Source organism: Stenella coeruleoalba (assembly GCF_951394435.1).
Source record: "Stenella coeruleoalba genome assembly, chromosome: 1".
In the NCBI taxonomy this organism is placed as follows: Eukaryota; Metazoa; Chordata; class Mammalia; order Artiodactyla; family Delphinidae; genus Stenella; species Stenella coeruleoalba.
The window spans coordinates 90,445,601-90,470,832 of NC_137169.1; the positions used below are offsets into that span (position 1 = coordinate 90,445,601).

General features: G+C 37.5%; 1 protein-coding gene and 1 pseudogene across 5 annotated transcripts in view; both read right to left on the reverse strand.

Moving 5' to 3' along the window:
- The window catches only part of COL11A1 (collagen type XI alpha 1 chain), a 199,622-nt gene extending 186,979 nt beyond the window's left edge, over positions 1 to 12,643 (reverse strand). For all 4 annotated transcript variants that reach the window (XM_079934210.1, XM_079934208.1, XM_079934211.1 and 1 more), the window contains exon 1: positions 12,200 to 12,643. In XM_079934210.1, the coding sequence (XP_079790336.1) occupies positions 12,200 to 12,305 (106 nt within the window). In that variant the 5' untranslated portion in view covers positions 12,306 to 12,643. The remainder of the gene's footprint in view (positions 1 to 12,199) is intronic.
- LOC307193692 (superoxide dismutase [Mn], mitochondrial-like) lies at positions 965 to 11,343 on the reverse strand (annotated as a pseudogene). Its single transcript has 3 exons — positions 11,207 to 11,343; positions 4,221 to 4,813; positions 965 to 1,123 (listed from the first exon to the last, which is right to left on the reverse strand). The product of its transcript is annotated as a superoxide dismutase [Mn], mitochondrial-like (transcript).
- Positions 12,644 to 25,232: the final 12,589 nt, after the last annotated feature.

A 25,232-nucleotide genomic window follows, 5' to 3' on the forward strand; every position in this document is an offset into this window, starting at 1 on the left:
TCCCCTTTACTTTCTAGGTAACTAAAAGTCCTGCCTCATGGCTCTGTTAAACCAGTAAAATAAAGTGCAAACTCCCATTACCATTTCTAGACTATAACCTCTTAAGACAACTGGATCAATGTGTATGGTGTCTATCAAATAAGTAAAATGCTTTACTGTGTGGACTTTGACTGTCATATTGACTATATCTAAATAGGTAAAATGAAATGAAAAGCCATGGGAATTATTTGGATAAATACGGCTTAGAAGCTGCCCAAAAAATTTAAGGCAATATTTGTACTACAAAATTATCCAATTCTACATTATTTATAAAGCCTTAAAATAAAATCTCAACCTTTAATTTAAATGTCATAACTTTTTGTAAATGACAAATATTTGAATAGTACCAAGGAGAAAAATAAATCAGTGAATGAGTACAGGGAGGGTTAAGGAGACATGGATTTTAATATAAAATAAGAAAGACAGGAAAAGCCTCAATAAGAAGATGATGCTTGAGTAAATTCTAGAAAGGTATAAGATGTTCCTCTATCCTGATATTTTTACAGAATGGCATTGTAAGCAAAAGGAATAGTAAGTACAAAGAACCTGAGATAGGAGTTGACCCAAGACATTGGTGGAAATGCAAGGAGACAAATATATCTCCTGCAAAGGAAATAAAAGGGATATAAGAGATGAGGTCAGAGAAGTAAGGGTGAGGGCATGTTGAAGGCAGCTTGTATAGGTCCTGTGGGATCTTCAACAAGCTTGGATTTTGTTCCAAATGAGATGGAAAACCATTGGCAGTTAAGGGGAGAGGAAGAACATCAACCAACTAATTTTTCAGAAGACTGTGGTTGCTGTGTTGAGAACAGACTCTAGGGGCACTGGAGTGGAATCAGAGAGCAGAGAAACAACTGTAGTCTTCTAGATGTAAAATTTTATTGATATTGTTTTCTTGGACTGAGAGATGAAGAACTTTGTGAGATTATGCATATATTCTGGGGACAGAGCAGATCAGAGTGGAGTATGAGAGAAAACGAGTCAAAGACGACTCCAAGTTTTTTAGCTCAAACATCATGACTGATTGTGTTGCCATTAACTGAGATGGGGAAGACTGAGAGGAATGGATTTCAGGAGGAGAGTTCTGCAATTGTTATGGGCGTGCTAATTTTGAGATGACTTAATAATGCCATTGGAAATAGCTGAATAGACAGTTGAGTGAGTATATGAGTCTGAAGTTCAGGGGCAAGGTCTGGGATAAAAATAAAACTTTGGGAGTTGACAGCCTATCAAGATTATTTTAAACTATAACTAACTCAATTAATGATATGTTTTTTAAACTCTATTTGATATAACTTACCCTGAAAGAAATCATTATGACTTAAAAATGCTAAAAATGCTTATAATAAATTATTCTCTCAAATAATCAAAATAGAGACCTTGGCCCAACATATTAATCTTCAGAAACAAAAATCACTCTTTACACTTTATGTTCTAAAACATGCTATAATTTGTTTAATAACCAAAAAAATCACAGTTTAAGGTTTTAAAATGTTAGGCAACTTTGTCTCATAATAGACTTTATAAGTGTGTACATGCTTGCTTAACATACTCCTTTATAAAATAAGATTATTCATTCATATATTTTTCAACTTTATAAAGGCCATAACTCCATATCAAGTCTGACTTAACTGTACTAATTATCACTGAGAACCCCAGGTGACTTTACAGTGGGTTGGCTATTCCAGAAAAAGCTGCATCGCTCTCTACTTCCCTGGTTATTTGTCAGAGGATCCAATAGTTGCAACCAATTGGAACCACCTAGTAAGTACAGATATCAAAGTATGCACTGACCATGCCATCTTAGCAGCCTCCCTGGACTTTTAAATTAGTCACATGAATCCATTCTATCCAGAAAAATATACCCATATGGTCTTGTGTTATGTGGCCCTGCCCACATCCCCAACTCCAGCACTCTCCTAGTAACACACGTACTCCATGAGAATGGAGGCTGGCAAACCATCTTTGTAGTCCTGGCATCTAACATAGTGACTGCACATAGAAGAGAGTCATTTAATTTTCTCAGTTATTAAAAAACCTCAATCTTGAACTTTCTCATATCACAAAAAGCATATATGAACTGAAAGTCGAAAGCAGAAATAGTATCACAACTCTGAGAATGGTGAGGCAAGAACAAACACCATTTGAGAGTGGGATATTTGAAAAGTATGGCATTTCTGATTTATAAGTGGTCACAGCTATTAAAATATGTTTATTATAAAACTAAAATTATATTTTCATTACAACAACTTGACTTTAATGTTGAGAAGAGCAATATTTATTGGCATTTAGTTTATCACATGCTATGGAGAGGAGGATTTTTTTAAAAAGCATTATCAATATCATAATCAGTTGATCTATTTAAATCAGTTTTTTGCAGAGCCACTTCTGTCTGGCAATAAGGTATGTATCAACTGATTTCCACATAGCAGATAACCTTTCACTTGATTTCCAGTACCCTGTTACACAAGCTAGGCACATCCTTATCTTTGTATAAATTTATTTCCTACTACAGAAGGTTCATGAACCCTTGGTTGTGCATCAAAATTATATGTAGAGCCTTATAAAGCAGCTGTGCTTGGATTCTGCACAAAATCTACTCAATTAATATCTATAGGGATGTAACTGAAAATGATTGTGATATCAAGCCAGGACTGAGTACACCTGTCTTCTTGACTTTAGTGAAACTGTCTTGCTTATGAGTTCATTAATTCATTCAATGAATATTTACTGGCCATCTATTATGATCTAGGTATGGTGCTAGACCTAGATGCCAGAAATTTTTACATAGATGAAAAAGATGCAGTCCCTGCTTTCATTTTAGCATCAAAAATATTCTATGATAAGTATTCAAGTTGGAGTTAGTACAGTGTGCTTTAGGATGTTATACAAGGTCAATTATCCTAGTCTTCATGGTTAAGGAGAGGTATTCCTAGAGGAGATAATATTTAAATTCTGTGTAAAAAAACAATGCTAAGCAGATTGAGAGAGTGTTCAGGGTGAAGATCATAGCTTGCTTGGAGGAAAAACAGAGAGTGCTATTTTCAGGAAATCACAATAGTATCGCAAAAATTTGTTCAATATACTTCTGTAGACACTGGCAATAACTGATCTACATAACCCTATATCCCATCTCAGATCATCAATTAGGTTATTAAAGGGCAATTCATTAGAGCTGCAATCAACACCTTTACCTCTTTCAACAAAAATTTTCCAAATGTTTACTATGTGTTAAGTTCCAATCTATGTGCTTAAGACACACTAAATTAAGCAGATAAAGACATCCATCCTAATGATTTTAGTGGAACTAAAACATACAATGGATAGGAATATAATATTAAAAACATAATTTTCATCAAAAACAATTCTAAACCTACAGACTATTAACCTTATTAAGCCCTTGAAATTTTACATACTCCTTGCTTAAAGATGGTACTTCCTAATATCATAATTACATGTGGAATATGCAAACTGCTCTCTAAAAGAACTAGTTTAGTAAAATAATCATAAAGCAATAAATATAGATAGGCTAACCTTCCTAATAGTCATTAAGCAAAATCAGACAATCCTTAATAGGATGCAAAACTGAAATAAAGGTTTCAAAAATGAATATATGAGAGGAAATTTCCCAATTATTACTTTTACAAATTGAAATCATGTAGACAAATGAAATGATGATTTATGTTGCTGTCAAAGCAAAAACACGACTTCATGTGGTATTTTTCTCGATCAGATTCCTATGTTAAAGCAAACTACAGTTTTAGAGGTAATATGGTCAATCAAGAGCTTCAAATATTTAAAGATATCTTTGGAGAGAATGTGCAAAACTATTTTCCAGATGAAGAAAGCTAGAAAGAAGTCGCAACTCATTCACTTTCAGAGAATAAGTAAAAAAAGGGGGGGAGGAGAGATCTAATTACTGCTAACAACATGACATGAGGAGGTCACTTCACACCACTCCAAGTTAACTAGGTTTTAACCTTGTTCCAGTCTGCTGAGCGAAGTAAGAAGACAATTCGTAATCTAAATAGTGACTATATCATATCCTGTGCATTCTGGCATGTTGGTAGACACCAGGGGAAGAAATAAAACTAAATCACAGTCATTACCCTACAGCAACTCCTAGAGAAAGGGTAACATATAAATGAGAAATTTTTAAAATAATTATAATGTGTGTGTGCCTGTTTGTTTGTTTGTTTGCAAACCATGTATCTTTCAGTTACATTCTCCCAGTTGATTACATTCCAAACAGCTTTTAGATAATCAGATCTGACACTTTTATACTGAAGGTAGTAAGCATACTACCATACCAATCCCCCAAAGTGGAAAAGACCTGTTCTTCCTTGTAATGGATCCTGATTAGAACAGGCAGCAATTTGTAAGTGTCCTTGTAACTTAATGAAACCAGGCCAACCCCAATCTGAACGTTGAATGCCAAGAGATACAGCTGTCAACTTCTCCTTCAATCAGTCAAAGGAAATAAAGTAACATTTACTAGCTTCCATCCACTCCCCTTTGGGTTCTCCACCATCATTAGGGCTGAAGTTTGTCCCTAAAATGGGAAGGGTGACAGGTCCTCCAACACTGAACTTTAGTGCAGGCTGAAGAGCTACCTGAATTATAACATCATCTTTAATGAGAGTCTCTTTATATTTTTCCTTGGTGGCATTCAAGTTATTCACACAATTTACGATATTCACTACGGTGCAGCTGCATGATTTGTGCATTAATGTTAGGCCCCAGGGCACCATAATCATAAGCAAAGTCACGAAGGCTGTGTAAAAGCATTAAGAATACACAGTAAACATGGGCAAATGATCAAAAGCAAGGTCTCTGGAGCATGATTGCCTCGGTTCAAATCCCAGGTCTATCACATAGTAGTTGTATGGTCTTAAGCAAGATAATTAACTTCTGTGGCTTCCCTGGTGGCGCAGTGGTTGAGAGTCCGCCTGCCGATGCAGGGGACGTGGGTTCGTGTCCCGGTCCGGGAAGATCCCACATACCGCTGAGCGGCTGGGCCCATGAGCCATGGCCACTGAGCCTGCGCGTCTGGAGCTTGTGCTCCGCAACGGGAGAGGTCACAACAGTGAGAGGCCCGCGTACCGCAAAAAAAAAAAAAAAAAAAAAAAAAAAAGATAATTAACTTCTCTGTTTTTCAATTTCCTTATGGGTAAAATGGAGATTTTAGTATTAGCTTACTTCCAGGACAATTGTCAGAATGAAATGATATTTTATACAAAAAGTGCTTACAACAGGACCTGGTACATAATGGACATGCATTCAATGTGAGAGCTTGTTATTATATCTGCCTGGAGTATGAAGCTTGAGGTAAATCTTGAAGTATGAGAAGGCATCTGTGAGATGGATGAGAAGGAAACATACATTCTAGGTACAAAGAATAGTGTGTTCAAAGATAGGGGAGAATATGGGCAAGAGGTTCAACATGCCTCAACAAGTGCAGGGTGAATGGGAGTGGGGTGGCAGCAGGTGGAAAAAGGCTGATCCTGAGCCTGGACGTACCCAAGGGCCACATCCTGAAGGGCACTCTACACCACGCTAGGCCATTTGGACAACACTTTTGTCTTCAAAACCAGTGAAGTATTTTGAAGATTCATCAGCGTTCAAAGAGTGACAGCAAGTAGTAGGTTGTCCTCCACAATTAGTCTAAAAAGAGAATTAAGGGCAAACACCACTCTAATATTTATGGCTCTTTCTCTGCAGAGCTATCCAAGAGCACAAAGTAGGAAAGTGCGCTAGAGCTTCTTATTAGTTTTGTCAGGAATTTCAGCTACTGCTCTTTCTGGCAGGCATCCTTTCGGGAAGTTGTTTGTGAAAATCTGAGGAAGGAAAACCAACCACCTCATACCATCTAAGGTTCGCTCGTTTAAGCCCGGATGTGAGTTTACCAGTCAGACAGAGGAAGGAAGCTTCCACTGACACCCTATGCGCTCAAGTTCTATGAATAGGGACCTTCATTTGCCTGTACAGTACAGGGCCATTCAAGAGCAATTAAATTTGGTTAAAATAAGAAAGAAACGCTTTTTAAGGAAAAAAAAGAAGGTTTGAGGGAATTGCAAAAGTTGATTGTGCTAAAGCACTTTTACACAGGTTTGTTTTAGTTCTCAATTGTCAAGTCGTATTTAAGCTGGTCTCTTACTCTGAAATATGATAACCTTTCTTTTCTCTGAGTTCTTTCTCCTAAATTAATAGCACTGTCTCTAATTCCATGCGCAGCAAGCAAAGAGTTTATTTTACCAGATAACAGTAGGTCTGGTGATCAGCCAATGTCTAAAGAACCACTAGCCAAGTCAGTAGTAAGCCAAAGACTGCAACTGATAGATACTACTCACTAAATCACTTTAAAATTGACTTTCATCTTCTCTACCAGATAGTATTATTCATGTTGAGTTCTGACACTACTGAAAGTAGAAAAAAAAACCCAAGATTATCTATAAAAATAAAATCATATTAGGGTTTTGAAAGGAGAAATAAATATATTAGATGCATTAGAATATAGAAGGCAGTTAAATGAAAAACAAAACCCCTTAGTTTCTGAATTAAATTGCAAAATAAATGAGTAGAAAAAGTCCAAATTTAGGAAATTTTTTATAGTATACTTTTAGTATATCTGAAAACTGAATTTAAAATGGACTCTTCAGTGAGACAACTTAGGGAGCGCTGCAACTTTTTATAGCACCTGTGCATACCTCTCTTTCTTCTTTGCTAAGGAACAAAACTTCAACAGACAAAAAAATGTTTGGTTTCCTCTCACCACACCCAGCTCAGGCCACATTTCCCCACTATTAAATGAAGGAAATGGAGGAGTAAAAGCAGAAATGCAAATCAGCCCTCAGCTCCCACTCTGCAATTGCCCTGAATTCCTAATGATCACAGACCAACTGCACTTAATTATTTCTCCAAAGGTAGATGGGAAAGGAAAGTGTATTTAGGATACAATACGATTCTGGCTTTCAAATACTTAAATACCATCACTAAAAATTATATAAAATGATAGGACTGGCTCGATATTTATAAAACCCTATACTTATATAAACTGTTAGAGTTAGCCATGAGTATAAATATTAACTTCCATAGTTTCTTCTTCAGGACCCTAAGGACATATACTGCATTTCCCAAAAGAGAGGAAAAAACTTCATTTGGTTGAAATACTAGCTCTACCATAGTGGCTGCCAGCACAACATATCATGGTAGCCCATTAAGAGGGAGTACTTCCCTGCAAATTAACTGTCCATTTATTCCTGAAGTAAAAGGTATTTATGTGATTTCAGACACTTTGACAATCCAAAAGAAAAATCTGAATTAGAATTTGCACTACTAAGTGCTCTCTTATTTTTTACCAAAGTTGACCACTTGTTTGGAAAAAATTATCTATTAAACAAATAACCCATATCAAGTAAAAATTAATTTATTGTCTGACTTATTAATAAAAGCCAGACTATTATATATAATATATATCACCCAATCAATCTAAAATTAACATGAAAAGCATAGAAATTTGACACTATTTGCCTTATTTGAAATAAATATATAATTTTCTTAGCTTCTTGAAAATTCAAAGCTGTACTGGGTCCTCCATTAATAACTTTAGAGAGGATAAAAACTATGTTCTTAATTCAGCAAGATATGTATACAAAAAATATTTTACAAAGTGTTGTGCTTTCTACTTTGATACAGATAATCTTATAGAATCACATAATTAGGTATATTAACATTACAAATTACCTATCTCCAAACTTGGGACTTTGAGGAATTTTTAAATGCTTTCTATAATTTCCTGTTTTTCTTTAAATCAGTCATTTTCACTTAATCTATCTTTTCACTAATTTAAACTCCAGCATGTACATTTAAGTAATATTTGGTCATCCCATATTCTATAAATACATATACATTAAGTAATAATTGTTTATTCCATTGTCTCAGACTACTGTTATTTAAAGATATTTTTATCACTATTGCAAATCTTCACCTTACTCATTAGAAAAACCTTGACTATTATAAGAATATATTTTTTTGAGAAAGAGGACTCAGCTAATAAATTTTCTGTGCCTTAGTTTCCTCGTTAGTAAAGTGACAAGGTAGTAGAGATGCAATTTTTATAAGAATTTCTATCTCAAGCATTCTCTTTAAAAAATCTAAACACCTTTTCTTCCTTTGAAAAGATTCAGCTTTTTATTACACACTCTCACCCAAGCTTGATTCAAGTCCATTCATTATCATTACATAGGTAGTACTTCTATAAATTAACCAGAGTGAAGAGAAATTTGTCTCAGAAAAGAAGAAAAATTTTAGAAAAGAAAGGTGATTACTTAGGTTTTTTGTAAGAAATCCTATCCACAAATATGAAAAGAGGCTCATATTTGCCTTGCTATATTTTAGTGATAACTTGAATAATGTGCTCCTTCAACTTTAGTCACAAATTGAGGCAAATACAGAAGCTAAAAATTAATTAAATAAATCATAAGCAATCATACTATCTAGGTATATACATTTCTTGTTTTTCAACTTCATAACTATTTAAAACTCTGAGAGTACCTCTTATAGAGTGATTTTTATAAAGTAGATTCTAGTTAAGTATTAATTATAAAGTGAATTGTCACATTAAGATATTGATAAAATTAATTTCAAAACTAATAGACAATTTTGTGAAAGTGTCTATAATTAGCTGAATATATATGTGTCACTTAAGCTAAGGTTATCTGTATAAAAGATTCAGGAAGATGCTTCTCATAAGATACCTATTTTTCTTTATTGTTTATTACAGGCTTTGTCCATTTTGATTTAAAAAACAAATGGAAAGGCAATATTAATAATCATAGAAGACATTGCATTTGTCATCAGAAGCATATCTGATCTTTTAACTGATTTCTGATTAAGTAATCACAGGGACAAACTTGATCTCTTTGCAAAGTTGGATTAGCACATACTCTGGAAGCCAGCACCATTTCACCTGCTGATCCCAGGCACTCAAAACACTCCAGCAGGGCTCACTACCAATTGCTGACAAGCTTTGAAAGTTCTTCATAAAATTAATCAACTTTTTGCAAGGCACATTACTGGCTCAACCACCAAAGGTTGAATACCATCTTAATTAGTGAAAAATGATTCAATTAGATATTTTTTTCCCTTCGTACTCAATTTATCTTAACTCCTTTAAAAACCGCTTAAAACCATCTATCTTAAAACTCTCTATCTTAACACAATCACAGGCTATAGTCACTATAAATTCCAGGTAAATCTCAGGTTCTACCTATAGTAAGTAATGAATTAATCGAAAATGAAATTAATAAATTCATGAGATAAAACATTTATATTAACCATAAGCAAATATATGAATCATGAAATTGAAGTTAATGCAAATAAATATATTATAAAAAATAATGCTTACTCTTTTATGCTAAATCATAATAAATACTAAAATTTTAAATAAGTAAGTTAAAGATTACCAAGTTACAGAGTTTGGATTTGCAAGGTAAAATAATATAACTCTGTGTTTGTTCATAAATTTTCTTTTAATTCATTCACTCCAAGAACTTTTCTCTGTAAGATTAGATGTTTCAGGATCCTAACTACACATTTTTAGAATCCAATTTATTATGACTCAGAACTTTTTAAGGCTTTAGTGTTTTTAATCCAAGAAATAAAAATTTTAGATGAAAATAGGCTGTTTTAAATTATCTTTTGGTTTAGCAACCAAATCACACCAGTGTGCCTCAGTGAAATCAATAAATTATAGTATAATGCTAGTACATAATACCTTATTTAGGAACTTATTCATTGTTACATCAATTGCAAATCTGAAGGCTAGTATGAGAGCTAGACATTGAGTTTATTTTCCCCTTGTGAGATGATTCAGGCTAGTGTTTCCTTTTTAAGCATTAATAAATAATATACTATTTCCTTTTTGAAGTTCATTAAGGGCCAAAGAATGACTACAAGAGTAGGTTTAAAATGTGTAGCTTCCCACTAAGCAATAAGCACCTAGTAACTTGGTGAAACAAATACCAAATCTTACAATATGAAGATCCAAATAACCATAAAACTTTCGAGACATTTCTTCAAAAATGACAAACAGAAACAACATATTATCCTTAAAGTTCGCTCTTTCTCACATTAGATGGCTTTATAATAATAGAGAAGGTTCTTTTTCCACCATTTATTTGATGTGGTACTGAGATGTTTGTTTAAAAGGGTTTTAGGTATGCAGCTACATTTAAATGAAAAAATTATGCATCACAAGTGTAGAAATTTGATCTTTCTGATCTCCTTAGAGCTTTAAGGAAGTCCCAGTGTGGAAATGAAACATCTTCAGTGAAATAACCCCTGAATGCCTATGATAACGTCTCTTGAGTTTATAGTGCATCTGTCTTCACTGAAGAAAGTCTTAGTTTCCAAATTAAAAAAAAAAATAGCTGCCACTATGATACTTTTTCCTACGTTTGAACAAAAGAAATAGCTGAAAAAGCTCAAAAAGAAACAGCATATCTGTTCTTCCTTAATCGAGTGTCCTTTTTCAGCATCACTGTATATCCTTAGAAGGATTTTAAGAGGCCTCATTTACTAACACAGTTGCTTGAATTCCAAATAATAAAACCAGCAGAGGGCAGACCTGCTGACAGAACTGACCAATCCAGCTGGTGACCAGGTACCAAAGGTAAAATACAAATTTTTGATGGATTCCACTTTCAAGACTCTACTATTTATCTTTTAAAATGTAGAAATGAATGAATCCACGTAATTAGCATAACTTACTTCAAAATTCAAATATAGTCCTAATGAGGCTCTGACTGTATTCTCCAGGAAAAGTCACAGAGGAATAATCCACCACTGCCCGCTACTCAGGAAGGTGAACATCACAAAGTGTGGGGAAGAAATACAGACCTGGTTTCGCAGAGTTCGGCCTCCGGGAGCGCTAACTCCCATTAGGGAGAACTCAGATCTTGGCACTCACAGGGTCAGACTCAGGTTTCCACTAAAGCCTGCGCATTTGGGGTTGACAGTTTCTTTCTCCCTCAGCCAATCATCGCCACCCTCCTTCTTACCCCCCCCCCTTCTCTGCGCACTCCTGACAAAGCTTGCTTTTTTACTCTAAGCTGTTTGGGCTCCCTTAACTCCAAAGGAGTCCTCCCGCCAGCCGTGTCTACAGCACCTAACGGACCGCTTCAGCCAGATGCCTTTGCGGGAAAGGGCGGGGGAAGGGGAGGGAGGAGGCGGAGGGGAGGAGTGAAGTCGCTCTCCCTCCTTGGGTACTGACAGGGCTGCAGTCTCCCGAGCAGGTCTGGTCATTGAATATTTGGTGGTGCCACGTAGGAACTTTTCCTTACCTCTCTCCTCCCATCCCACCCCACGCCCCCTCCCCTTCCCTCCAATCCCTATTCCTCCACCCCCACCCCATTTGCTTGGCGAGTTTCATCATTCTCCAAGAGAGCTGCACGTCCAACCTGCAAGAAGAAGTTGGGGGTGGGAGGGGTCACAGGAGGAGGAGGGGGCTGAAATCCCGGGAAAAAAGTTCTTCCTATCTTTATCTATTTCTTATAATCTCCCATTTTTTCCTCTTAACATGTCCTCAAAATGCCACACACACACACACACACACACACACACACACACACACAGTGTTCTCAGTCTTCAAGATTCAGGCCCCCTGCTTCCTCTCATATCCCTAAAAGTAAAACAGCTTAAGAACTTCATCAAGGTTCATTTTATACACTTTCTCTGTATTTTCTCCTCAGCTCACCTTTAAAAAAGCATTTCCATTAGTTAGAATCTGAAGAAACCAGAATATGTGTTCAAAGGGCAGTCTAAGGACTGTTCCTCAAACAAAAGCTTTGTACAACTGCCCTTGTGTTCAAGGTAATACTTTTCCTCTTTTCAAAGCCCCTGGAAAGTGGTGAAGGGCATTTCAGCAGGCTCTGTGCCTGACAGATCTTTTTTTCCTGCTACCTCTTCTCCCATTACTGTCCCGCCTACATCCATCTCTCTCTCCAGTCTTCACTTCCAACCTGATGGCAGCTACAATCTGGATTTAAGAGAATTGCTTCTTTGGGTGGGGGGGGGAGGCGGGTTGGAAGAAGGAAGGGGGGAGGGGCACAGAATGAGAAAGACAGCAATCTCCCACCTCCCCAAAACCATTTTTTCTTACCTCCTCTGACCTCTCTAGCCTGGAAGAGGAAAGTCAGTGCGAGAGTTGTTATGGTGAAATCCCAGAGCCACCGTTTCGTTTTCCACCTAGAGGACCACCGCTCCATCTCCGAGCCCCGCACTCACAACTGTGAGCTCAACCCACGAAAACGCGACTGCAGACCAACTCCCTTCCAAGGTATCGTCGGGGATGTTTGCTACACAGCCATTGGAGAGGGAGAGGGGGAAAAAGTCAAAGGGCTTTTTCTTTAAATTTGATGGTTTGCTTCCTTCCTGTCTCTTGCCCCCTCCTCTCCCTCTCGGTCGGCCCCGCTGGTCGGGACCCTCCGATCCGTCCTCTGCGGGGCCCTGCCTTCAGACTGAAGGCAGATGAGGGGCTTCAACCAAAAATCTGTGAGGACTGCGTGCCCCTAAAGGCTTCATGCCGTCTGTGGGCCGGACGAGAGGCTCTGGGCAGCCCCCTCCTCCGCCCACTCCCCTCCGGCGCCCCCCTTACCCCGGGCGAAACTGACAAGCCCGCTGAAGGTCAGACCCAATCACACGCCTCGCGGGCAGCCCCGAGCCCGCCCCCCTCTCTTTTGCCCAAGAATCAGGTCTCCCTGCAAGCCCAGCCCACCAACCACCCCCCTCCCCATCTCCCCACTCCTCCCCTCCCTCTTCTCCTACCCAAATCCCCGAGAAGAAATGGGAGGGAGTTACGGGGGACGCGTGCTTGGCTCCAGCACTTTGGGAATGAAAGGAATTGCAGGAGAGCCCCGGAGTCCACAGAGTTTTCAAGGAGCTTCTGTATTCAATAAAAACAGCTACTTGTCTTCTTGCACCCGTCTGTTAGCCTCTCGTTCGTCGGCGGGGGAGGGGAGGAGCCCAGCGTCTGATCCGCCACACCGCTGGAGTTCTGGGCTGCCAGCCGTAACCTTATCCTTGTGCAAAAGTCTGCTTCTTATAGCAGTCGTGGAACCAGCGGACTCATTGCCTTGCCTGCTCCGAAAAGAATTTTTAATACTTTTTTTAAACCGGGAACTAAAAGAAAGGGATGAAGGTGAGATGGAGGGACCCAAGAGGTCAAAACCCATGATCTTATAGGGAAGCTCTCCGTCGAGGTCTGAAACTGACAGGTTTCTCTCTTGAATGTTTAAATTCTACGCTAGCTTCATTCAAAGGCTTGTCTCTTAAATAGCTGAACTGTACTCTGAGGCGGGAGGAGAAGGAAATGTATGGGAGCTGACATTAAGGGGGTGAGTAATTGAATTTTCCAGCTGATTCCGTCCTGAACCCGGATGAGGGGGCAGAGGGGGAGGTGAAAAGACAGGGAAAGCAACTCACAGAGATCTCCAAGCGTCTAGGCCCACAGCTCCTCATAAAGGGCCTCAGGAGCTGAAAATATGGTCACTCCACAGTGAAAATAATAAGAAGGGGGAAGGTTTCTAAATTCCTTCTACTTACCCCTGCTCAAAGTAATCCACTTAAACCTGGAGTATCGATTCTCTGGTCATTTTTTCCACGTTTAAATTATTCCCTCTTATTGGCTCCTTTTTGTTCCTTAATATTTCTTAAGACGTCTCTCAAAAATTTTCTGGAACAGAGCCAAACAAGGTGCCAGCATACATTAGCCATTCAATAGAGATGTGCTGAGTGAATGAATACATTTTCCTGTTGGTAAAGATTGGAAGCTTTGGCCAGGACCTATGCTGAGTATTTAAGATATTTCATGGCTTAAGGATTCTCAACTAAGTTTATGAGGTGCATATGTCCACTAATTTTTAGAAATCTAATTTTCTATTAGTTACCAAAATATACCTCATGACCCATGAGATTAATCAGATATTCTAGCTATGTGGTTTAAGAGTTGGAAGGAAGCTGTTCAGAGACTATACTGAGGCCCAAGATGGAATTGTATAAGGACATGTATAAGAGGCATGTAAAATGAGGAAAGCAACTAAAAAATACTTTCAACAAGACTGTCACTCTCTGTGACAAAGAACCATTCCCACATCAAGAAATTTACCTCTTAGATAATAGGTAAAAAAATACTTTGTATTAATAATGTTGCTTGCGGAATGTTTGAGATGTCTTATATCAGCTGCAGAGAAATACCACCAAATAGTTTTTCTGATTATAACCTCAAATTGTTAATATAATTTAATAAAATAATTAAATATCATACTGTGTTTGAATTTGAAATGTATAATTAAAAATTAAGAACCTTAAGGTAAAAATATACCTAAATTTATCACCTTCATTATCCTTCATCTTCTCAAAGTGAAAAATTTGTGTGAATTTTCAGTTAACACAATTTTTTGAAATCTGAATTTTTTGTCCAATTCTTGGTATATTTTTAAACTTATTTCCTAGGTCTTCTTTTAAATGTAAAACAGTGAAATGAATACAAAGTTTAGAAACACATTATTTATGAAGCTACCAGAATCCTAAATCAACTCAAGAGCTAGAGAGAGTTACAGTGCTTGCAGCAACATGTAGAAATGGTGTTCCAAACTGTTTCTCAGTAACTCTCTGGATTTATAGAGAATTCCATAGCCTGATGCTGTTCTAGGAGGTGAGAAATGTTGCAGTCAGTCTAGCAAGCCCCACCTTCTGGTCACATCTCAGGCCTTCTCAGTGCGGTGAATGGGTCCTTTCAGGCAAAGTGGCTTGGGTGAATAGAGTTATTACTACCTTATGCTCTCTGTATTCTGTGGTCTGAATTCTTCTGGCCACTACCCAGAGGGACATAACCTGGGTCTGAATTAATGCTCTGGAAGGAAATATAGTGGATTCATAGTACGGAATAGTTAATAATGCCTAACCCCTCTAGCCTATAGCTAGCTGCCAGGTTAAGAACCTCCTAGGAACTTGCCCATGGATTTGCAGGAGGTGGAGTCAACAGGAGGAAGTATAATGCTAAATAGTAAAGTGCATAAAGGGAAGCTAGAAGAGACCCACCTCACTACCTTCAACTTCACAGGGGATGACTTCCAGGGACGTTGTTTCCTAGGCTATCTTTCAGCCAGTCCTTGCTAACTGTTATTTAGAGCTTCAAAAATGTAATAGAATGTGACAATTTTCTTGACATATGTCTTTTATTTGGAGCACAATTAGCTGTAGGACATTTCCTATCTTGTTATATTTATTCAGCTTTGTAGAATTTGCTTTCATCACAAGTCTTTCAAAAACAAGATGAAAACAGTTTAGAGAAAAAATAGTCACATCCTTTGTGGCAGTATTTTAGATTGACCACTTGTCCATATTGGCTTGTCTGGGAAACTTAGAGAGTAATTTGATAATTGATTAGAGGTCATATTAGGGGAACTTAAATGTTCTAGACAATCTTCAGAGTTCACAGAGCTTTATTAAACATTGTGTAATGCTCATAACTCTCCCTTAATATTGTCAAAAATCCCTAGGAATGAGGGGATGCAGATTCAGAAGCAATGTTTTAAATATTGAGACCTCAATAACCAAACTGGAACTAAAGAAACCTTGTCCATAGCTAGATGTCCCTAATGCAAACAGTAATAGAGTATTTGAGGTAGAGGGAACGCTACACTAAGACTTAAATTACTACAGGTAGAATTAGGTGAAAGAAGTAGAATTTTGAAAAGATGCATCATCTTTGAAATGATTTGGTATTCACAACAGAAAAGGAGAAAGAGAGAGAGAGAGAAGAGATATATATATTTATGAACATTTTCTCCAAATACTGTGCAATAACTAAAACCATCAAATTTGACTTATTGAATGAGAAATTATTATGGAGGTGGGAAACTCTTGCACATATCAGAAATACTTAAAATGTTTAAAAGAAAATTGCTGTTGAATGTAATCCCTCTCTTACTGTGCCTAATAGTTTGTCTTTCTTGCCCTTTTCTGAACTTTAGGTCAATTATTTTAAGAAAGAAATGACTAAGCAGTTTGACATTTATTTTACAGCTTTTTTTTTTTCTAATACATGAGTGGCTAAAAAATATTTTCTGTTTTAAAGTGGAGTTGGTCCCTCTTACCTCACAGATGGACCATTGTATTATAGAAAGTTGGGGGGTGGGGAAGGGATAGAGAAGTTTATTTTCATAGTCAGCCTAGCTCACAATTACCCCACAGTGATGATTGGGTATTTTTCTGCACATTTACTGTGAAATAACATACAGAACTTGAGAGGAATCTAAATTTAGTGCAATTTTAATGATAAAACAATCTTCAAATGAAAAGTTTGGTCTGTTAGGGTGTTGAAGGAGTCAATTCAGAGATGACAGACCCATGCTGTTTAAAAGAACTTAACGTAAAATCAAATCTAAATGAACCCCAAATAAGCAAGACCTATTGCCTTATACATTCATGTACATCTCTCTTAAAAATATCCTTTAGTTAGCTATACTCACAGGAAGCTATCATAGTTCTTTTTCATAATTATCCAAACATAGAAGAGAGGAACAGAGAACAGAATGACTCAGGGCAAAACCTTAAATATTTGTTGGACCTTTGTCAAGATATTTTTACTCTCTGTTATCTTTTTTCTTCTTAATTGAATGGATTTGGCATTTACGAAGCTCCTGTGTGTCAGCAAATATTAAACAAGACTTTCTACAAAGTGTTATAGGAAACATCAACATCTCTATCAATAGAAGAAGAAGATGGGATTTTTTTTTAACATCTTTATTGGAGTATAATTGCTTTACAATGGTGTGTTAGTTTCTGCTTTATAACAAAGTGAATCAGTTATACATATACGTATATCCCCATAGCTCTTCCCTCTTACATCTCCCTCCCTCCCACGCTCCTTATCCTACCCCTCTAGGTGGTCACAAAGCACAGAGATGATCTCCCTGTGCTATGCGGCTGCTTCCCACTAGCCATCTATTTTACATTTGGTAGTATATATAAGTCCATGCCACTCTCTCACTTCGTCCCAGCTTACCCTTCCCCCTCCTCATGTCCTCAAGTCCATTCTCTAGTAGGTCTGCATCTTTATTCCCATCTTGCACCTAGGTTCTTCATGAACTTTTTTTTTCTTAGATTCCATATATATGTGTTAGCATACAATATTTGTTTTTTCTCTTTCTGACTTACTTCACTCTGTATGACAGACTATAGGTCCATCCACCTCACTACAAATAACTCAATTTCGTTTCTTTTTATGGCTGAGTAATATTCCATTGTATATATGTGCCACATCTTCTTTATCCATTCATCTGTTGATGGACACTTAGGTTGCTTCCATGTCCTGGCTATTGTAAACAGAGCTGAAATGAACATTGTGGTACATGACTCTTTTTGAATTATGGTTTTGTCAGCATATATGCCCAGTAGTGGCATTGCTGGGTCATATGGTAATTCTATTTTTAGTTTTTTGAGGAACCTCCATACTGTTCTCCATAGTGGCTGTATCAATTTATATTCCCACCAACAGTGCAAGACGTTTCCCTTTTCTCCACAATCCCTCCAGCATTTATTGTTTGTAGAGATTTTGATGACGATTCTGACTGGTGTGAGGTGATACCTCATTGCTGTTTTGATTTTCACTTCTCTAATGATTAGTAGTGTTGAGCATACTTTCACGTGTTTGTTGGCAATCTGTATATCTTCTTTGGATAAATGTCTATTTAGGTCTTCTGCCCATTTTTGGATTAGGTTGTTTGCTTTTATGATATTGAGCTGCATGAGCTGCTTGTAAATTTTGGAGATTAATCCTTTGTCAGTTGCTTTTTTTGCAAATATTTTCTCCCATTCTGAGGGTTGTCTTTTCATCTTGTTTATGGTTTCCTTTGCTGTGCAAAAGCTTTTAAGTTTCATTCGGTCCCATTTGTTTACTTTTGTTTTTATTTCCATTTCTCTAGGAGGTGGGTCAAGAAGGATCTTGCTGTGATTTATGTCACGGAGTGTTCTGCCTATGTTTTCCTCTAAGAGTCTTATAGTGTCCAGTCTTACATTTAGGTCTTTAATCCATTTTGAGTTTATTTTGTGTATGGTGTTAGGGAGTGTTCTAAATTCATTCTTTTTCATGTAGCTGTCCAGTTTTCCCAGCACCACTTATTGAAGAGACTGTCTTTTCTCCACTGTATATTCTGGCCTCCTTTATCAAAGATAAGGTGATCATATGTGCATGGGTTTCTCTCTGGGTTTTCTATTCTGTTCCATTGATCTATATTTCTGTTTTTGTGCCACTACCCTACTGTTTGATCACTATAGCTTTGTAGTATAGTCTGAAGTCAGGGAGCCTGATTTCTCCAGTTCCATTTTTCTTTCTCAAGATTGCTTTGGCTATCCAGGGTCTTTTGTGTTTCCATACAAATTGTGAAATTTTTTGTTCTAGTTCTGTGAAAAATGCCAGTGGTATTTTGATAGGGATTGCATCAAATCTGTAGATTGCTCTGGGTAGTAGAGTCATTTTCACAATGTTGATTCTTCTAATCCAAGAACATGGTATATCTCTCCATCTATTTGTATCATCTTTAATTTCTTTAATCAGTGTCATAATTTTCTACATACAGGTCTTTTGTCTCCTTAGGTAGGTTTATTCCTAGATATTTTATTTCACTTTTAATTTTAATTTCACTTTCAGATTTTTCATCATTAGTGTATAGGAATGCAAGAGATTTCTGTGCTTTAATTTTGTATCCTGCTACTTTACCAAATTCATTGATTAGCTCTAGTAGTTTTCTGGTAACACCATTAGGATTCTCTATGTATAGTATCATGTCATCTGCAAACAGTGACAGCTTTAATTCTTCTTTTACAATTTGGATTCTTCTTATTTCTTTTTCTTCTCTGATTGCTGTGGCTAAAACTTTCAAAACTATGTTGAATAATATTGGTGAAAGTGGGCAACCTTGCCTTGATCCTGATCTTAGTGGAAATGGTTTCAGTTTTTCACCATTGAGGATGATGTTGGCTGTGGGTTTGTCATATATGGCCTTTATTTTGTTGAGGTAAGTTCCATCTATGCCTACTATCTGGAGGGTTTTTATCATAAATGGATGTTGCATTTTTTGAAAGCTTTCTCTGCATCTATTGAGATGATCATATGGTTTTTCTCCTTCAGTTTGTTAATATGGTGCATCACATTGATTGATTTCCGTATATTGAAGAATCCTTACATTCCTGGGATAAAACCCACTTGATCAGGGTGTATGATCCTTTTAATGTTCTGTTGGATTCTGCTTGCCAGTATTTTGTTGAGGATTTTTGCATCTATGTTCATCAGTGATATTGGTCTGTAGTTTTCTTTCTGTGGGACATCTTTGTCTGGTTTTGGTATAACCATGATGGTGGCCTCGTTGAATGAGTTTGTGAGTGTTCCTCCCTCTGCTATATTTTGGAAGAGTTTGAGAAGGATAGGTGTTAGCTCTTCTCTAAATGTTTGATAGAATTCGTCTGTGAAGCCATCTGGTCCTGGGCTTTTGTTTGTTGGAAGATTTTTAATCACAGTGTCAATTTCAGTGCTTATGATTGGTCTGTTCATATTCTCTATTTCTTCCTCATTCAGTCTCGGAAGGTTGTGCATTTCTAAGAATTTGTTCATTTCTTCCAGGTTGTCCATTTCATTGGCATATAGTTGCTTATAGTAATCTCTCATGATCCTTTGTATTTCTACAGTGTCAGTTGTTACTTCTCTTTTTTCATTTCTAGTTTTATTAATTTGAGTCTTCTCTCTTTTTTTTCTGATGAGACTGGCTAATGGTTTATCAATTTTGTTTATCTTTTCAAAGAACCAGCTTTTAGTTTTATTGATCTTTGCTATAGTTTCCTTCATTTCTTTTTCATTTATTTCTGATCTGATCTTTATGATTTCTTTCCTTCTGCTAAATTTGGGGATTTTTGTTCTTTCTCTAATTGCTTTAGGTGCAAGGTTAGGTTGTTTATTTGAAATGTTTCCTGTTTCTTAAGGTAGGATTGTATTGCTATAAACTTCCCTCTTAGAACTGCTTTTGCTGCGTCCCATAGGTTTTGTGTCATCGTGTTTTCATTGTCATTTGTTTTTAGTTATTTTTTGATTTCCTCTTTGATTTCTTCAGTGATCTCTTGGTTATTAAGTAGTGTGTTGTTTAGCCTCCATGTGTTTGTATTTTTTACAGATCTTTTCCTGTAATTGATATCTAGTCTCATAGCATTGTGGTTGGAAAAGATACTTCATATGATTTCAATTTTCTTAAATTTACAAAGGCTTGATTTGTCACCCAAGATATGATCTATCCTGGAGAATGTTCCATGAGCACTTGAGAAGAAAGTGTATTCCATTGTTTTTGGATGGAATGTTCTGTAAATATCAATTAAGTCCATCTTGTTTAATGTGTCATTTAAAGCTTGTGTTTCCTTATTTATTTTCATTTTGGATGATATGTCGATTGGTGAAAGTGGGGTGTTAAAGTCCCCTACTATGATTGTGTCACTGTCGATTTCCCCTTGTATGGCTATTAGTATTTGCCTTATGTATTGATGTGCACCTATGTTGGGTGGAAAAATATTTACAATTGTTATATCTTCTTCTTGGATTGATCCCTTTATCATTATGTAGTGTCCTTCTTTGTCTCTTGTAATAGTCTTTGTTTTAAAGTCTATTTTTTCTGATATGAGAATTGCTACTCCAGCTTTCTTTTGATTCCCATTTGCATGGAATATCTTTTTCCATCCCCTCACTTTCAGTCTGTATGTTTCTCTAGGTCTGAAGCGGGTCTCTTGTAGACAGCATATACACGTGTCTTCTTTTTGTATCCATTCAGCCAGTCTATGTCTTTTGGTTGGAATATTTAATCCATTTACATTTAAGGTAATTATCGATATGTATGTTCCTAGTACCATTTTCTTAATTGTTTTGGATTTGTTAATTTAGGTCTTTTCCTTCTCTTGTCTTTCCTGCCTAGAGAAGTTCCTTTAACATTTGTTGTAAAGCTAGTTTGGTGGTGCTGAATTCTCTTAGCTTTTGCTTGTCTGTAAAGGTTTTCATTTCTCCGCCAAATCTGAATGAGGATTTTGCTGGGTAGAGTAATCTTGGTTGTAGGTTTTTCCCTTTCATCACTTTAAATATGTCCTGCCACTCCCTTCTGGCTTGGAGAGTTTCTGCTGAAAGATCAGCTGTTAACCTTATGGGGATTCCCTTGTATGTTATTTGCTGCTTTTCCCTTGCTGCTTTTAATATTTTGTCTTTGTATTTAATTTTTGATAGTTTGATTAATATGTGTTTTGCCATGTTTCTCCTTGGATTTATCCTGTTAAGGGACTCTCTGTGCTTCCTGGGCTTGATTAACTATTTCCTTTCCCATATTAGGAAGTTTTCAATTATAATCTCTTCAAATATTTTCTCATCCCTTTCTTTTTCTCTTCTTCTTCTGGGACCCCTATAGTTCAAACGTTGGTGTGTTTAATCTTGCCCAAGAGGTCTCTGAGACTGTCCTCAATTCTTTTTTTTTTTTTCCTTTATTCTCCTCTGCAGTAGTTATTTCCACTATTTTATCTTCCAGGTCACTTATCCATTCTTCTGCCTCAGTTATTCTGCTATTGATCCCTTCTAGAGAATATTTAATTTCATTTATTGTGTTGTTCATTACTGTTTGTTTTCTCTTTAGTTCTTCTAGGTCCTTGTTAAGCATTTCTTGTATTTTCTCCATTCTATTTCCAAGATTTTGGATCATCTTTACTATCATTATTCTGAATACTTTTTCAGGTAGACTGCCTGTTTCCTCTTCATTTGTTAGGTCTGGTGGTCTTACCTTGCTCCTTCATCTGCTATGTGTTTCTCTGTCTTCTCATTTTGCTTAACTTACTGTGTTTGGGGTCTCCTTTTTGCAAGCTGCATGTTCGTACTTACTGTTGTTTTTGATGTCTGCCCCCAGTGGGTAAGTTTGTTTCAGTGGGTTATGTAGGCTTCCTGGTGGAGGGGACTAGTGCCTGTGTTTTGGTAGATGAGGCTGCATCTTGTCTTTCTGGTGGGCTGGTCCACGTCTGGTGGTGTGTTTTGGGGTGTCTGTGGACTTTTTATGATTTTAGGCAGCCTCTCTGTTAATGGATGGGGTTGTGTTACTGTCTTGCTAGTTGTTTGGCATAGGGTGTCTAGCACTGGAGTTTGCTGGTCATTGAGTGGAACTGGGTCTTGGCATTTAGATGGAGATCTCTGGGAGATTTTCGCTGTTTGATATTACATGGAGCTGGGATGTCTCTTGTGGACCAATGTTCTGAACTTCGCTCTCCCACCTTGGAGGTACAGCCCTAATGCCTGGCTGGAGCACCAAGAGCCTGTCATCCACACGGCTCAGAATAAAAGGGAGAAAAATGGAGAAAGAAGAAGATAAAATAAAATTAAAAAGTTATTAAAATAAAAAATAATTATTAAAAATATATAAGTCATAAAAAAAAGAAAGAAACAAGAGAGCAACCAAACCAAAAACTAAATCTACCAATGATAACAAGCACTAAAAACTATACTAGAGAAAAAAAAAAAACAACAGACAGACAGAATCCTAGGACAAATGGTAAAAGCAAAGCCATACAGACAAAATTACACACAGAAGCATACACATACACACTCACAAAAAAAGAAAAGGGAAAATAAATAAATAAATAAATAAATAAATAAATATATATATATATATATATATATATATATATATATATATATATATATATATATATAGTTGCTCCCAACCTCCACCTCCTCAATTTGGGATGACTCGTTGTCTATTCAGGTATTACACAGATGCAAGGTACATAACGTTGATTGTGGGGATTTAATCCGCTGCTCCTGAGCCTGCTGGGAAAGATTTCCCTTTCTCTTTGTTCGCACAGCTCCCGGGGTTCAGCTTTGGATTTAGCCCCATCTCTGCATGTAGGTCGCCTGAGGGCGTCTGTTCTTCGCTCAGACAGGATGGGGTTAAAGGAGCCACTGATTTGGGGGCTCTGACTCACTCAGGCCAGGGGGAGGGAGGGGCACGGAGTGCGGGGTGAGCCTGTGGCGGCAGAGGCCACTGTGACGTTGCACCAGCCTGAGGCGCCGTGTGTTCTCCCGGGGAAGTTGTCCCTGGATCACGGGACCCTGGCAGTGGCGGGCTGCACAGGCTCCTGGGAGGGGCAGTGTGGATAGTGACCTGTGCTCACACACAGGCTCCTTGGTGGCTGCAGCAGCAGCCTTAGCATCTCATGCCCGTCTCTGGGGTCCGCGCTGATAGCCGCAGCTCGTGCCCGTCTCTGGAGCTCCTTTAAGCAGCGCTCTTAATCCCCTCTCCTCATGCACCAGGAAACAAAGAGGCAAGAAAAAGCCTCTTGCCTCTTTGGCAGCTCCAGACTTTTTCCCGGACTCTCTTCCAGCTAGCTGTGGCGCACTAGCCCCCTTCAGGCTGTGTTCACGCAGCCAACCCCAGTCCTCTCCCTGGGATCCGACCTCTGAAGCCCGAGCCTCAGCTCCCAGCCTCCGCCCGTCCCGGCGGGTGAGCAGATAAGCATCTCGGGCTGGTGAGTGCTGGTCGGCACCGATCCTCTGTGTGGGAATCTCTCTGCTTTGCCCTCCGCACCCCTGTTGCTGTGCTCTCCTCCGCAGCTCCGAAGCTTCCCCCCTCCGCCACCCACAGTCTCTGCCTGAGAAGGGGCTTCCTAGTGTGTGGAAACCTTTCCACCTTCACAGCCCCCTCCCAGTGGTACAGGTCCCGTCCCTATTCTTTTATCTCTGTTTTTTCTTTTTTCTTTTGTCCTACCCAGGTACGTGGGGAGCTTCTTGCCTTTTGGGAGGTCTGAGGTCTTCTGCCAGCGTTCAGTAGGTGTTCTGTAGGAGTTGTTCCACATGTAGATGTACTTCTGATGTATTTGTGCAGAGAAAGGTGATCTTCACCTCTTACTCTTCTGCCATCTTGAAGCTCCTGAAGATGGGATTTTAAACATTTTAGTGAAATACATACCATGGCCAAAGGAAGTTACCACACCAATAACATATCCCAATGATATTTCACTGTATATGGCTTCCTAACTATCGTTGGGTAGTAATTGTCTTGATTCACATTGGCTGTTCCTAATAAAATAAGGTTGCTGGAGATAAGGATTTTACATTCTTTATAGGGATTATTTACTCTTAAAAATCTACTCATAACAATTTCATGAATGTTTAAATTTAATTTTGGTAGTAAAATGAGAATATGCAAATAGTTTTCCTTTGACACTTATTATTTCCTAATATAAATAATAAAAATGACCAAATATATCAGTGCACTTTCCAAAATAAGTGAATCCTCTTTTTCACCTCAATCATGTCTTCATAGATTTACCCATCCCAATGACATTTGTCAGTACTTTTGACTTAAATGAATATTATTTCCAGACAACCATTTGTAATCTGTTTTGTGCCTCTACCATTTGTACCAATTCATTTAATCCTGAAATCAAATGCATATGCTTCAGAAATCTGAAGACTCACACAAAACAGATTTCTGAATTATAAAAAAATATTTCTGTTATTTTTATATGACAGTCATACATACTCTTGATGCCAAAACGAATGCCAAATATAAGATTTAAGGTTGGTAAGTATGGTTAAATGTTGAAATAGATATGATTTTTAAAACATCTGTGATGAATAACTCCAACTTAATTTGTTTTGCAGATTCTCAGTGTTTAATAACCCTCCCAATATTATATGTTCTGCCAGAACTGGTATGGTCAAATTATTGCACATTCAAATGCTGGACAAACAATAGATCTTATTTCAAAAGTTTCCCCAATCTACTCTATAAGGCTGGAAAATCACATATGGATTAAAATTGTTGCAAAACAAGCAATATTTACCATGAAGGTATAGTTTTGAAGGTAAAATACCTTTGTCACTAAAATACAAACTTTTTAATTTAAAATACTTAATGGTTTTGTTGTTGTTGTTAGTCTTCATAGTATCTTCATGAGGTAGGAATGTGGCAATTTCAATAGTTTCATTTTAAGGATGAGGTTAGGGACACTCAAAGTTCAAACTAGGGATACAGAAGCAGAATATGTGAAAAACATTTTATTTTCACACTTCTGCTCTCATTATCAATTCTTTCCTTATAAATAACACATTTTTAGAGCATATT